This window comes from Cololabis saira, chromosome 17, assembly GCF_033807715.1.
Source record: "Cololabis saira isolate AMF1-May2022 chromosome 17, fColSai1.1, whole genome shotgun sequence".
NCBI classification, from domain to species: domain Eukaryota; kingdom Metazoa; phylum Chordata; class Actinopteri; order Beloniformes; family Belonidae; genus Cololabis; species Cololabis saira.
The window spans coordinates 24,467,829-24,483,157 of NC_084603.1; the positions used below are offsets into that span (position 1 = coordinate 24,467,829).

General features: G+C 41.1%; 1 protein-coding gene across 31 annotated transcripts in view; it reads left to right on the top strand.

The window, feature by feature from the left end:
* Nucleotides 1-15,329, top strand: part of LOC133463999 (ankyrin-3-like) — a 136,011-nt gene that overhangs the window by 71,484 nt on the left and 49,198 nt on the right. For 20 of the 31 annotated variants that reach the window (XM_061745886.1, XM_061745901.1, XM_061745882.1 and 17 more), the window contains 14 exons: nucleotides 1,621-1,722; nucleotides 1,986-2,084; nucleotides 3,915-4,013; nucleotides 4,891-4,989; nucleotides 6,194-6,379; nucleotides 6,829-6,852; nucleotides 8,645-8,743; nucleotides 10,571-10,669; nucleotides 10,873-10,971; nucleotides 11,546-11,743; nucleotides 12,724-12,822; nucleotides 13,016-13,114; nucleotides 13,230-13,328; nucleotides 13,418-13,615. In XM_061745886.1, the coding sequence (XP_061601870.1) occupies nucleotides 1,621-1,722; nucleotides 1,986-2,084; nucleotides 3,915-4,013; nucleotides 4,891-4,989; nucleotides 6,194-6,379; nucleotides 6,829-6,852; nucleotides 8,645-8,743; nucleotides 10,571-10,669; nucleotides 10,873-10,971; nucleotides 11,546-11,743; nucleotides 12,724-12,822; nucleotides 13,016-13,114; nucleotides 13,230-13,328; nucleotides 13,418-13,615 (1,599 nt within the window). Of the gene's footprint in view, nucleotides 1-1,331; nucleotides 1,470-1,620; nucleotides 1,723-1,985; nucleotides 2,085-3,912; nucleotides 4,014-4,890; nucleotides 4,990-6,193; nucleotides 6,380-6,828; nucleotides 6,853-8,644; nucleotides 8,744-10,570; nucleotides 10,670-10,872; nucleotides 10,972-11,545; nucleotides 11,744-12,723; nucleotides 12,823-13,015; nucleotides 13,115-13,229; nucleotides 13,329-13,417; nucleotides 13,616-15,329 lie in introns of those variants that run through there. The other 11 variants (XM_061745880.1, XM_061745881.1, XM_061745904.1 and 8 more) reach the window with 3 other exon arrangements.

The following is a 15,329-nucleotide window of genomic DNA, read 5'->3' on the forward strand; positions in this document are numbered from 1 at the left end:
TAATGCTGAGATTAAAAATGAAGAGGTTTTCATGGTCATTGGCATGTTTTCCTGCACACCGCAGTGCAATGATAATGTTTAATGATTATTTTGCAGCTGCTGACTCTCAGTTAAATTTGTCTCAGCTTTTTACTGTGGCTTGACACTTGGCTATTTTAATTTTTCTATAACAGAAATATCATTAGCGGTTCAGTGCTATCAAACAGCCCTCTGAGAGTTGGGGATGTGGAAAAAGGAAGGAGAAATGTCTTGATGTGAGCCGATCGGCCGCGGAGATATGAGGTTTAACCTAATGGCTTCTTGTAATCAGGAAATGACTTGGCTTCCAGTTAGTACAGCTTCATTTGCCATTCATTTGTTTGTCTACACATGTCCGCATGATCGCACATGGACAAATATTTTCCTCTCAAACTATTATTCACAGTGTATCAGTGGAACAATCTGATGCTGGAAGTCTTGTTGGGTCAGAGTTATTTCTGGATGGCCACGGCGAGGGTTAGCCAGTATACAGTGATGGATAAGCGACTGTACAGTTTGGTCCTGCAGAGTTTATCCTCAACGTCTCTGGGTACATGGCTAAATTTAGCAGGTCTGGGCTTTTGATAAGTCGGGGGAATTTTGGTTTTGAGCCCCGATTGTGGAGCAGCATTTCCCAGCCTCTCTCCCTCCTGCTCTTAGCTGCTCCAGTGTGGATTTTTTTTTTTTTTTACAAAATGCCGTGAGAGGCTGCTGCAAAGAAGTAAGACAAAAATGTGCAGAGTTTGCTGTGTGTCATTTTGTGTCAAACCTAATGTCCTAGAAACTAACATGAGCACAGACAAGATGCACAACCACCATGTTTTCTTTTCTCTTTTTAGCTTGGTCCATGTCTTTTCCGCTCTCATCCTTTGTCGAGTATCCCTCCCTCTCTTTCTCCTCCTCCTCCCTCACGTATGCACATGCCCACCACATTTGTTATATGGATGAAAACATGCTTGCCTCATCATTTTATTTTGGTGTGCAAAGGCGTATTTCTGTGTTGGAATAAAGGACAGCCAAGCAGTATAGCAGCTCTGCTTCCCGTAGCACAGCGACATGGAGTTACAACTGCTTCATTGGTGGTTACAGGAAAGATCTCTCTGGAAAACAGGAGGGCTGTGGCAGCTGTGAGGACCACCCGGTCACTGAACTTCCTACGCTTGGGAATTGGAGACATTTGGATTTTACAAAGCTGAAATAACAGACCAGTAGGATTTGATGTATGCTGTTGGAGAATAGTTGAGATGTTGGAATAATACGATGAGGATCTTTTGGCTCCATTGTGATTGTTGTTTTTTTTTTTTTTCCTTTTTGTGGGATTAGAACAGCTCATGGAGTTGGATTGCTTTGAATGTGGCGATGGACACGCTGTATTTGTGGACATTGGCTCCGTTTTTCCCTTTCTCAAGTTGTTTTTGGATGTCTGAGAAATTATGACAGAGTTCTACTTGGTACAGTACTGCATGTGTTTTTGTTCTCCTCTGTGCCTCGCCATAACAGTTTCAGTCTGATATTTACCCCACATCACCTCTTCTCTCTGTCTCCCTCTTCTCTATCTCTGTTTCCTTTTTTTTCTTGCTTTCATTGTTTTCTCCTCTCCAGTCTGATAGTAATGCCAGTTACCTGCGAGCTGCCCGGGCAGGGAACCTAGAAAAGGTCCTTGACTACCTCAAGACTGGGGTTGAGATTAACATTTGCAATCAGGTAAATTTTGTTTTTGCCGAAAACCTGTAATGTCCATGTGAGCATCTGCTCTCCTTGAAATAAAGAAGAATATTGACTTATTTTCCTTAAAAGCCATTTGCACTGTATTCCTCTTTCCGTCAGATTTAAGATTCCTCAATAAGGAAGCAACAATACCCCCTCTATAAAATATTTTATGAATTTTATGAACATTTTCTGAATGCAATTCTTTGAGCAAGAAGTACAGTACACTAACTTCTCTAAATGTCACATTTCTTTCTCAGAATGGTCTGAATGCTCTCCATTTGGCCTCCAAAGAGGGGCACGTGGAGGTTGTTGCTGAGCTGCTGAAGCTCGAAGCCTCAGTGGATGCAGCTACAAAGGTGAGGCAGACCCCGTAGCCTATCGCCGCCCCATTGATGTCACAAAGTACTATATTTGAAGCCAGGACAAAAACATGGCTGTTGTGTGGGACTAAAGAGCTTGCAGCTGCAGAACAACTGCTTTCAAATGCAGCTGTATACTGACTGTAATTAATGATCCCTGTGGGCATTCCAGCAAATGAAAAAAGAAAAAGAAGTGAACATACTGTATATCTCAAGTATGACAGGTTCTCTATACAGTTTTCATTGGAAATGTAAGTAATAAAAACAAGGCAGGCAAATGGAGCAGACAAATAATATTTTATGTGCTCTCCAACATGATATCTAATAATAAGGAAAGTGTCTTCCACTGAAGCATCTTGATTTAAATGCTAAATGGAGTTGAGAAGTAGAGCCATTTCAAACATTATTCATATTTGTGCCTTGAAGGTTTCCACTCCTATTTCTTTGTCTGGTTCAGCCTCTCTGCCCCAGGCCACAAGCCTAATGCTGACATAAACACAAGAAACGATAAAATATTTACGATCAAGAAGAACCTCCCAATTAAAATCTCCCTAGATTGTAACCCCAAGGTTGTATAGGGATTAGTATGAGAGTTTGTATGCGTCCTAATGCCATCAATTTTTATTTCATGCCTCCAGCGAAGGCAATGCCATTGAGGATGCTTTGCTTTAGTAGCATGGAGGGGCTGGGCGGCTGTTTGATGCTTTAGTTAGTTAGTTAGACGTTGTGCTGTTCTTGTTAGGAGAGAAAAAGGACTTGACTTCAGCTCCTTACCCAGTTTGAGCCTTTGTGGAACTTTAGGATTTTTCAGAGATATGTAGTTTAAACGTGCTGAAATCATTCATGTTGTGGTTTGTATTGTTTCACTGCATGCTGAAGAATACTAAAGATCTGTTTTTTAGTTGTGAGACATACTGTGGGTGATATTTCGGAATTTTGGCATCTTTCCACTGGATGAAACAAATATAAATTATATTGATATTGATATTGATATGATATTGATTCTAAAACTTTGTCCCCAAGAAATTATATTTATTCTGAATTTTTGAAGATAAATTCATTTTTAAAAAGTTCTAAACAGTTATCAATGTTGAGTGAAAAACAAACATTGTGCAGTAAAGTGCAGTAAAGGGCAGCCAAGAGCAATTTGGATGTTGAAGAGACAGGTGTTTTTTCTTGCAGAACCCCTTTCTGTGCAGCTAAAGAAAGGGACTTTTTTTGTTGGAGTTTTTTAATTGTAAGTGATTATAGATTTTCAAATTCATGCTTTCATTCATGCAAGAAGATTTTGTTGGATATACTCCCTTTGAAGAAAGAAAAAAATCTCTGCAATGTTACTATGAAGAACCCCCCAAAATGAGTGCCTAATCAGTCTCATTAGTTTGCCTCATGTATTGACGGACTTACCTTTCTTTTCCTGCCTCAGAATGCATCTAATGCAATGTAACTTGTCACTATACTGTATGAAAGCACTCTGGGACTATTTAATTATAATGTCACACACCAAGGGGACAGTTTGAGGGTCAACTGCCTTCGTGTGAACCTGTAGAGGTTCATAAAAAGCCTTTTAAGGCCAAGGCTCATTTACGTCAGGGACGTTGGGATCGGAAGTGACACATTGTTGGCAGCAACCAGGGGGATACCAGAGCTGGAATGCAGCAGTTCAAACATGTGATTTGTGTGATGGGATTCATCAGGCTAGATGGAGACTGACACAGTTATATATACATATACAGGCTGCAGTGGCAAAAAGTCACACAAGTAAGACAGTGGGACAGGTGGTGCAGGGCTTAACATGCATTCCTGTGGCTGTTTCATGTAATCCAGAAAGGAAACACTGCTCTGCACATAGCGTCACTGGCTGGTCAGACGGAAGTCGTCCAAGAGCTGGTCACTAATGGAGCAAACGTCAACGCACAATCACAGGTGGGATATTTATACATCTATTTATATATAGACTCATCATTCACACATTCACAAATTAATATAACTCAACATGAAAAGACAGTGTGGGCTTGTCGCTCTGCTGTCAGGACCTGAAGCAAACATAATGTAATTACAATCCTGAGATGTGCACATTTGTTCCAATGATATTGTATCAAGAAGCCAGTGACATTGAGGGAAACACTCAGAAACCGGCATCGTGCCAACTAGGTCTCTCCTGGAAACTGCCGTCCTTGCACTTTACATTTAAAGGAGCCTTCAAGAGTAAAAGAAATCCTGGGTGTTTTATTAAATGGTAACGAGTGTGAACTTTCGTTATGAACCAAAAATATCATGAAATGAAAGAGTTTTTACTTAGAACATGATAAATGTTTCCAGAAAAATGGGAAATGAATGTTTACCCTGGGGAAAAGCATCGGAATAAATTGGTGTTTTAAGCCTACGTCAAAACTCAGAAATGTCAGGATGGTGTGGATACGCTCCCTACAGACAAACCCAGGTAATTTTAATTTGTGTCATGTTCCTTTAACTCTATAAAATCAAACAGAGAGGGAAGAAAAACAGGACATTTCACAAATACATTTCAGTGAACACATCATGAACAGCGTTTCATAAGCAAAAAAGCACAGCCAAATGTTCAGCAAACAAAATATCAAAAACTCTTTCATTCCTGCGTTTTCCTAAATGCCATTTTGTTGCACTTTACCTCAGAGCCACCACGTAAGAGACATATCGCAACACTTCTCTTTTTGGGATGCAGATTGTTTTCAAAGTACAAGTACAAGCCTGCTGTGTCCTGCTGAGTAGTTTTGACAAGTTTGTAATAGGATGTGTGTGTTTTGGTCGATGCTGTGTGCAGAATGGCTTCACCCCTCTGTACATGGCAGCCCAAGAGAATCACCTGGAGGTGTTACGGTTCCTTCTTGAAAACAGCGCCAGCCAGAGTATAGCCACCGAGGTACTGTACATATGCATGCACTTTTACTTATCTATGTATTTTTTGCATGTGTGTGCATTTCTATCCATGTACGTGTCCATTCATCCACAATTATCCCCACAGTATATGGTCACGTCTAGTCTACAAACAGTTTCTGTTTCCTTTCTTTCGTTCTTTCACCCTGACCCACTGCCTTTTCTGTCCCACATTCTCGCTCTGCCTACCTGTCTTTCCACCCCTCTGCTCTGCCTGCCTCTTCTCTTCATGCCCTTCTCCTTTTCCCGTCTCTCACGAGGGCTTGTAAGTGAGAGTGACCTCGAGTTGACCACTGATGAGTACCACTCCACTCGCAGCCGCTCTCCCACCACTGCTGCTGTGATTTATTCTGCTCAGTCTGTGTATTCCCTGCGCTTGCATGGTTACCAGTCATTGCACGTATACCTGCAAGAACACAGGGACAAACTGAGAAATATGGCTGATGGGGCCAATATGGATTATTCCTAGCACGTATGTGCACACACGTGTGAATGCATAGTTTGCAAAATAGATCTAGCACTCACCTCCACATATGACTGCTCACAAACAGCAAGTAGAAATACATTATCATGAACAAATAAATTACACACTACAGCATCCCTTTATTATGTAGTATATTGTGTCCTTGCAAGTAAAGCTTGCACATAAACGAAGACCCCTCTTGCATGTGGTGAACCATTAGGAGGCTGTACAGGAGCCAAAAGGCAGGGCCCTCCGTTTACCTGTCCATCTATGTTCCTCGCCTCACCTGTGGTCCCAACTCTGGATAGTGACTAGATGACCAGAGTCACAGATACATGCATCTGAAATGAGCTTTCTCTGCGGGGTTAGATATAGGTTAAGAAGTTCAGTCATCCAGGAGTAACTTGGAATAGTCTTACTGCTGCACATTTAAGAGGAGTCCTTTGAAAGGAGTTAGTCGGGGAGAGGAAACCCACAACCTGAACACAGACAAAGAGAAGGGTGAATGATGATTAACCCTTCATTTGAAACGTATATTGAATTCATTGGTTGTTCTCAGCTTTGCTGTGACGATAGTAAAAGAAGCACTTTAGAACATAATAATGTACAAGACTCCTTTCTCCATGATCTCTTTTTAACCTGCTCAAATCAGCTGTTCAGTCTGAACTTTCTACATCACCTTCACCCCCATGTAGCATCAGTGACTCTTGTCTCCCCTCATATGCAGGATGGCTTCACCCCTCTGGCTGTGGCCCTCCAGCAGGGCCATGACCAGGTGGTCTCCCTGCTACTGGAGAACGATACCAAGGGCAAGGTACGTCTGCCTGCCCTGCACATCGCCGCACGCAAGGACGACACCAAGGCCGCGGCCCTGCTCCTGCAGAACGACCACAACGCAGATGTGGAGTCCAAGGTGAGCAACGGCACCGATGTCGTCCTTTTCTCAAACCTCTCTGATTGTTTTCTTTTTAAGTACCAAAAAAAAAAAGTTTTTTAGTTTCTTGCTCCTTTTTTCTTTCCTTATTTGTTCTTTGGATTTGTTTCTATGCTCTTTTTTCAGATTTTTCAGAAAGGGGAAAGGAGTGAAAGTACCTTTATGTTTGTAGTATAAGCATAAAGTATAGAGCAAAAATATTATGACCTAGTGAACATGATCATGCGAGTGTCTTTCACAAACTTAAAATCGTATCTAAATTTTAAGCAACAACAATGATGAACATCCAAGCCTTTTTTTCTGTAACTGTTTCTCACTGAGCTCCTTTACCCCTCTCTCTGCTCCTCCACTTCACATCAGTGGAGGCCTTTTACTGCTTTTTTTCTCACTAACTGCCTAATTCTCTCCTCTTTTGGCTGACTCTGTAGATGATGGTGAATAGAACAACAGAGGTACACCTCTATCTGTGCATTATGTAGTCTCCTCATTGCAGTTCATAAAAAATCTCAGAAAAGAACAACAGCAATCACTTCAGTGCCCCTGACTTGATGGATAGTGTTTCTGCAGCCCTCTGTCACATCCTCCTTTTCCATTTTAGCTCAGTCCTGTCTTCCTCCTCTCCATCGCTTCATTAATGTAGTGGATATCTCTAGTCATGGAGAAAATCAAAGTGATAGCGCATGTTTCACTAATACTGACTGAGTAGGTTCTGGGGCTGGAGGCTTTGGGTATCAAGGTTTTCCTTGATTCAAATGGTTTCATGGTGTCAAAAACTGTTCAAAGTTTCTCATTTTTGGCAAGTTCTTTGTGAGTGTTTACAAAATGTTGTCTGAATGTGTCTGTCCATGAAACTGATCAACATGATAACCAGGGATTGCATGAAGAGGGGTTATCATCCACTGAAAAGCAGCCGTTTCTCTAAAAACCTGCATGGCAACCAACTTCCCTTTAAGCTGTAAAAGATCCTGCTTTCTAGAAACAGGCATTTAGTGGCATTTCTCTTAGTTTACCCTTTATGAATTGTTGATATTTTTAATCTAAAGCATTTTGCATGGGACCAAGGCAACAAAACTAACATGGGCTGCTTTGCCACACCAAAGCCGGGTGGCCACCTTCTGTGTGTGCCGGTCTTGGTTGGCCTGATTCTGGCTTTGGCAGGCTTCACAGTCATCTGGTATGTTTCACCCCCTTAAAAAATGCCTTTGTTGACCTGAAGCTTGTGCATTTTGGTAAACAAATTTGCATATTACTATGATGGAAAATGGGAAAGGGTTACTGGGATATAAGTGAGATTAATCTGCTACATGATTGATTGCTTTATTTGTCCCATAGGGAGATTTGTCTTCACTGACAGTACATTCCTCATCTCAGGCAACAACGGACACTACATACACACCAACAATAAATAAATGACATGCATAACAAGAAAGACAACTTAAATGACAGCACAAAAGCAGTCAGACAGATCAACGCTGTTCAGGGCAGCGATGGCTGTAGGGATCAGGCTTTTACAATCTCACAAATTTATGCACAGAGAGACTGGTTTAGTTGTTAAATGTTATAAATTTAAAGTGATTTTTTTTCTTGATGAAGCTGGTTTGTTTTTTGGACCTGATATCGGCAGCATGGATACTCGTGTCTGAGATACTTGCTTCCCGCTGGATTTTTGCTGCCTTCAAAATAAGTTTCCAATGATTAAAATGCAGTTGTGCGATATTCCCTCACTTGTTTCCGGTGTCCTTTTGTAGCTCTCACAGCTGTCGTTCACTAAACTAGGAGTTCTGCCAGGAAACGGTTCCTGGTGAAGATGTAAACAAACAGACATTAGGTTTATTTTCGGGACACTTTATCAGATGTTGTAAATGGCACGAGACAGATTTACTGGTAAAACTCAGTTATAAAGACAGCCAGGCCTTCATTATTTACAGTGTGTTTACCTTGCGTGCTAGTTAAATGAATGATGAACATTCCACTCTCCTGAAAAAACTGAAGCCCACACGAGGAAACCCCATAGTTGGCCCCATGTTTGATGCTTCAGTAAAAAAAGACTTTTTCTGTAACAAAAAGTCTAGTGTTAGTGTGATCATGTGTAGTTGTCCTTGTCTGATAGAGTGTAACTGAATGTCAGCCATAGGTCTGTATTGCAAAAAACACCTGAGGTAATGACTTTTCCTGCATTTGACCATTTCTAATATAATGTGTGCTTTTGTGTCTGCATGTTTGTTTGGTTCCTCCAATCTTCAGAGTGGGTTCACACCCCTGCACATTGCAGCTCATTATGGCAACATTAATGTGGCCACGCTGTTGCTGAACAGAGGGGCCGCTGTGGACTTCATGGCTCGGGTGAGTTTATTCTGCCCTCTGCTGTCTGGGAGGAGTATTACCAGCTGTAGAGGTAAACACTAGGCATATGTTCACAACAAGCCCACACAACAAAGTAAGAAAGAAAGAATTACATTTCTCTGACTCCCAGTACCTGAAAACAAAAGACATAAAAGCTAAATACTGAAGCCATTTAAATGCTTATCCAAAATACTTCCTCAACTCTAAATCAGTGGTGGTTACAGTGGTGGAAACCTTTTAGATTATTATGACCTGGATAACTGAGAGTCTATAGAAGTATAAGCTTTAACTCTAATGGCCATTGACATCAACAATGATCTGTTCAGGTTAACCACCAGCATCAATGTGATTAGTAGACAGGGCATAACAAATTCAGAAGCATCCATTTGAACTGTGATGAATCGCAAACAATGACTGTTGCGTTTAAATTAAAACCGGGTCAATTTTTTACAGCGATGCAATGTGAAAATGATATACAGCTGCAGCAAAATGTACAAGTAGTGCGAAGTTGTCCCTGTCAAACAGGCAGAGATGTTGCTCTGTAAAAAAGAAGCCCTTGCTGTTTTTAAAGGGTCGTGTGTTATGGTTACAATATTGTTATTTAAAAGATGGAGAAACCGAATTTGTTGCTTTCTATTGAAACATCTTCAAAACGAGAGTAATGTTTTGTAGTTTTGATGGGGCTGCAGTGATGGTTCCATTAGTCAGAAGCCGGTGATGAAAGAAGCTTTCAGAAGTGTCTAGATCCTTTACTTAAGTAGATGCATTAACAACTTAGATGTCCCGCATAGAAAATCCTCCTTAAAGGATTTTCCTGTCTGATGATAATACAAAAAGGATAACTTTCAATAGTGTGGAATTGCAGGACAGTATAAATCATTGTGCTCTCATTGAATTAGACAAAGAGATTTATGTCCAAAGACACCACGTGTCCTGCTCCTCGCTCCTCCATCATGTTACTGCAGTAGCTCAGAAGAGATGAACAAAACCCTCCGCTCCAGAGTGGCTCTGACAACATTTTATACATTCTTTTTTTTGTGGCTTTTTGTAGTTTTGGAGCTCGGTTGCGGATAACCAGGTGGTTGTCCCGACAATGCAGTTCAGTTAATAAAGCAAAGCACTGGATTTGTTTCTGTCACACATTTTAACACATGACGTTATTAGGTTATTCATAGTGAAGCGTCAGAGTGAAAACAGTCACGGTTAGGGTGAAGAACTTTATTTAAAGTATTGTAAAAGAAGACTGGTTCAGTCAATTTTTTGTTTTAGTTTTAGTTTCAGTACTTTTCAACTGACCAATAACTAAATCCGTCAGTAATACGTACTGCTATGATTGCTTTCACTATCATTCGAATCTCAGCGTATGCATTGTAGTTAGTTAACCCATAACATGAGCTACTATAGTTTATTTTATTTGTCCAGTTATTTAATGCAGACTTAATATTGGGATCTATGGGCGCCGCGCCTGGCTCTAAAATTCATTATCAAATTAGATGTTGTCTGCACAAAGTTACCAGTGGGCTCTAATTACTGTTTATCAGCTGGTGTGGAGCTGAGGTTTTGTTCGTGCTGATTTTTGACACTGATTACAGGTTTGGGTCTAGAAAGTGTTGCCACAGCAGTGGAGATTAATTAGAGCATTGCAATTAGAAAGGGAGGTTTGTTTACAGCTGTTTTTGGGAACAATGAAAGACTGTGTTTTCTTAAACAACAAGCAGGAAGTATGGCTGTATTGATTGTTTTAGTTCACACACCAATTGTTTTAATGTGAATTTTTGATACATTTACAGCAAAAATCATGTGACAATCTTCCTCCCTTACCTTCAGAATGACATCACGCCGCTTCATGTGGCATCAAAAAGAGGTAACAGCAACATGGTGAAGCTGCTGCTGGACAGAGGGTCCAAAATTGATGCAAAGACGAAGGTGAGAGCAGGACTGAGCCTCCTCAGATGCATGTACGACTTGTGCACACGTGCCCTAACCACCGACATGTAAAGTATTGCATGGGTTACTGATGAATCCTTGTAAATGTATAATTCTTTTAGTATGTTCATTTCAGTTTTTTTTTCCTGAAATCGTTTCATGAACGGCAGAGTAAACATTGTTTGTGTATTCCGGTCTTTTAGGACGGGTTGACTCCGCTTCACTGTGGAGCGAGGAGCGGGCACGAACAGGTGGTAGAAATCCTGCTGGACCGAGGAGCTCCCATCCTGTCAAAGACCAAGGTAACTACTAAGATAACTTCACAAGATGCTGCTTTGCTCAGAATAGAAAGGAAAAGTCATAAGAAACATCACACATCTTTCAGGCTGAATAGATCACATTTTTATAGAGACATAATAAACTTTATTTATTGTTAATAACGCTGCAATACATTTCTTTGCCTAAATGAGAACATCTAACCACACAGAGCGATTTGAAATCTGTTATCCGATCAGATAGCAGGTCTTTTGAGGCTGCTGTAGTGTTGTCGCATTGTCTCCATGACATCTGTGCGGCCTCTCCAGAACAGCCTGTCTTCGCTGCGTAGCCCTGCAGTTTGACCCCGCAGGACGACCAGTGTAACAACATAGACATTGTTGTAATGACCTCGTTATAACAATGCTTCTGTAACCTTCTCAGACACTTCCTTCGCAGTCTTTCTGTACACACGCAGCCTCGCGCTAACTTACACCGTCTGTCTGTCCACCTGTCTATGTGTCCGTCTGCGTGTGTGCGTTTGTCTTTTTCTTTTTCTTTTTCCTGGCTCTCTCCCCTTCTCTTTCTCTCTTTCTTTCCCTCTTTCTCCCCCCCTCCTAGAACGGCCTGTCGCCGCTCCACATGGCCACACAGGGGGACCACCTGAACTGCGTCCAGCTCCTGTTGCACCACGACGTGCCTGTGGATGATGTCACCAACGACTACTTGACGGCGCTGCACGTGGCAGCACACTGTGGTCACTACAAGGTGGCCAAACTCATCGTGGATAAGAAGGCCAACCCGAATGCAAAAGCTCTGGTACGGATAAAACAGTGGACCTGGTAACATGAGAAGGGCTCCGGAGGAGAAATGTGTTGTTGTTATAGTGGGAAAAAAAACTGCATTCTAGTTAAGGTTTGCAGGTAAAAACTACATTTAAGAGTGTAACAATCCTATCTGTGTTTGAAAATGATTTATTGCAAGTAAAATAAGTTAAAAGACCCAATATAAATTGATTCAAAGCTACATGTACCTCTTTAAGAGTGCATTGTTGTGACGGTGGAAGATTTATGTACACATACTATACATTGATTTTTCCTCTGCTCTGAACCTGCTGTGGATTTTCTCTCCTTATTACTAATCGTAAATGTTACCAAGCTCTTACTCTGATTGAGAACGGCCAATAGAGATACATATAGTATCATTTATCACTGGTTCTGCTCAAAGACGCAAAAACAAACAAACAAAAAAGTCACATTTCAACCACAACCACATGGCTTTATTTACAATACAGCACTTTTAGAGTGCAGTATTGGTATTGTCGCTATCAGATCTCCTTTCCTTTATTGGAAACCTGTTCAGTCACATTGAATAATAAAGGCAAAAAGGTAATTCTAATAAGATTTTGTGTCTAAAGAAAATCTTCTGCCTGAAAAACTAAATTCAGATAAGAAATGTGCAAAGCAAAAAGCAGTTTTGTGTAGCTTTTGAGTATAGAAGTCGTGCAAAATGTGCACCCCTTTGGGTGTCGCTGCCCTGATGGGATGAGTAAATACTGAAAATCCTCTGAAAGCCTGAGGGATTTAAAAAAGATTCTTTGGCAGTCTTTGGTTGTGAGAAAAAAAAAATGTTTTCTTCTCTCTTCACACTTTTTCAAGCAACCTTTTCTGTACCCTATATTTATTTGCCTTTTCAAACACCCTCACACAGTCACGGATGTTCTTCTCTTACAGGATGTCAGCGAAGACACAAAGGCTCTATAATTAACTTCTTTTTCTGCTCTTCTTCTCTGTTTGCAGAATGGTTTTACGCCACTTCACATTGCGTGCAAGAAGAACAGAGTCAAAGTGATGGAGCTGTTGCTAAAACACGGCGCATCTATCCAGGCTGTCACTGAGGTGCTACACCTGGCTGGAGCAAACTTTGTCTCAACCATTTTATTTGTCTAGAAGGCATTTCTTTGGATTCTAGATATTTTGAGCTTTACTGAATTGTCTGTGAATGATCTCTACCTTTTTCTGGGCTTTATGCCAATTCAGAGAAAAGCAGACAGTTTGATTTTAGTTTTAATCTTATATTGTTTTCATGCAGTCTGGCCTCACGCCCATCCATGTGGCAGCTTTCATGGGCCACGAAAACATTGTCCATGCACTGATACATCATGGAGCATCACCCAACACCACCAATGTTGTAAGTGGATGATATTAATAGTTATGTTGTATTTTTTTCTTTATATATTTTTCAGTTTTTCTGTTCAGCTTTTGCATAACTGCACCACTGACAAGTATTTCTGTGTGTCCTCCAGCGAGGGGAGACGGCTCTCCACATGGCAGCCAGGGCGGGCCAAGCAGACGTAGTCCGATACCTGCTGAAGAACGGAGCCAAGGTGGAGACCAAGTCCAAGGTCGGAACACTGAGCCTCTCTGTGTCGTGTGGAAAACAAACGATGACAAAATTCAGGGTGAAAAGTCACCTTCTCCCTCAACTCTGCAGGACGACCAGACAGCTTTGCACATCTCCAGTCGGTTGGGGAAGGTTGACATTGTCCAACAACTGCTGCACTGCGGTGCCACAGCCAACGCTGCCACCACGTCCGGTTACACCCCCCTTCATCTGGCCGCACGCGAAGGACACCAAGATGTTGCAGCCATGCTCCTGGAGAACGGAGCGTCGCTGTCATCCGCAACCAAGGTAGGTGTTGTGAAGGAGGTCATATAAATGAATCATCTATTATTTTCTTCAAAGTCAAATGTTTGCCTACTCTAAATTGACTGTGGCTGGAAACAGTTTGGGGAATCCCACAAGATGATGCTTTGGCATGAAAACCTTCTTATAGACCAGCATGACATGAAAAGAAAATCCAAAGCCCAGACACCAGCGAAAGAGCGGTGGCCCTTCACAAGTCTGATTCATCCTAAAGTCCAATTTCCAGCTGCCAGAAGGTTTAACATACATTTATTCAGACAAAAATCTTCAAGCGTAAACACTTGTATCCATCATACCGCTCAGGAAGGAGACAGCTTTTGTGTTTCAGAGATGACAGTGTTTTGTTGTGAGATGTGCAATAGAATCCCAGAAAATCAACAAAAGATCTTTAGAAAATGTTGGTTGAAACCGGGAAGAGAGTATCATTATCCACAAAAAAGAAAACAACAAAAGAGCTGTGCTCTGAACCATCCTGAGCTGGGAAGGCTCCTGCTCTAGAATCACCATAAAGTCATCACGGTTTCCAACTGTACATTTGAGATTAAAATGCAACTATTTAATCAGGGTAGTCATTGTTATGTTTTGAGGAAGAAGCAGGATGCCTGCAGACCTCAGCAGTGAAGTAAAAGGGCTGCTTTGCTGAAGGACAGATTGGTGAAATTTTTCAAATACGTGGCATCATGAGAAAAGATTCCTTAAATAGATTGAGGAAACATCTTAAGACATTTGTTAATAAGTTGAAACATAGGTGTAGATGTCTTCCAAATGGACAAAAAACCCAAATATACCTCTGCAGTATAGGTGCAAATTGGCATAAGGACAACAAAATAACGCTATTGTGTCTGTAGGGAGCTTGTCATGTGGTTTGCGTCTGAATGATCGAATGCCAAAAACATTTGCTTTTTTACAATCCTCGGGATTGTGATGGACTGTTTTTTTTCACATTACCATGAGTACTTTTGACAAATTTGGGTAGTAGATGTTACGCCTCTGACTAATTACACAGATCAAGATCAAAGAGAGATCTGGCTTGTGCATGTTTGCGGCACGTGGCTGTGGGCTGTCTTTAAAGGTCACCTTTGTCAGTGGAGCAGATTGATGAAGGGCAAAGCCCATTGTCCTCTCTTTCTTTCTCTTGGGATGTTGCCTGAGTCAGCTGTTCAAGGAAATGATGTCATTACAATGTTGAAGAGGGTTTGGGGGATGGGAACCAGAAGATAAGTTATTTGTGATGTTTGTAAAAGAAATTTATCATTTGGGGCAGGTGCATGTAAAAAGACGGGTTGCTCTATATCCAGTAACCTGTCTTTTCTAACAGTCCTTTGCAGAGGTCATGTGAGCACTGACTGTAACCAGGAACAAAAATTAGGTCATGTGTTTTAGAGCAAATTGAGATCAGTGGGAGACCCATATTCTTCTGGAAAGTATGACCAAATGTCTTAAAATATCCTGATATACACACAGGAAGGAAGCCAAGATTAACATGATCATGTTGTATAACGGTCGTCTGTGGAAGGACCTCCAGATTACTCTCTGAAGCAACTGTTCAAACATGTTTCATGTGACCATTTACCTTAAAGTTAATCAAATATTAAATCCTAAAATTTAAAGAACATTAAAAACAAATTAACTTAATTACATTTTAAGTTTTAAAATGCTTTATTAGTGTAAATGAAAATCTGAAATGTCTAATGTCCCT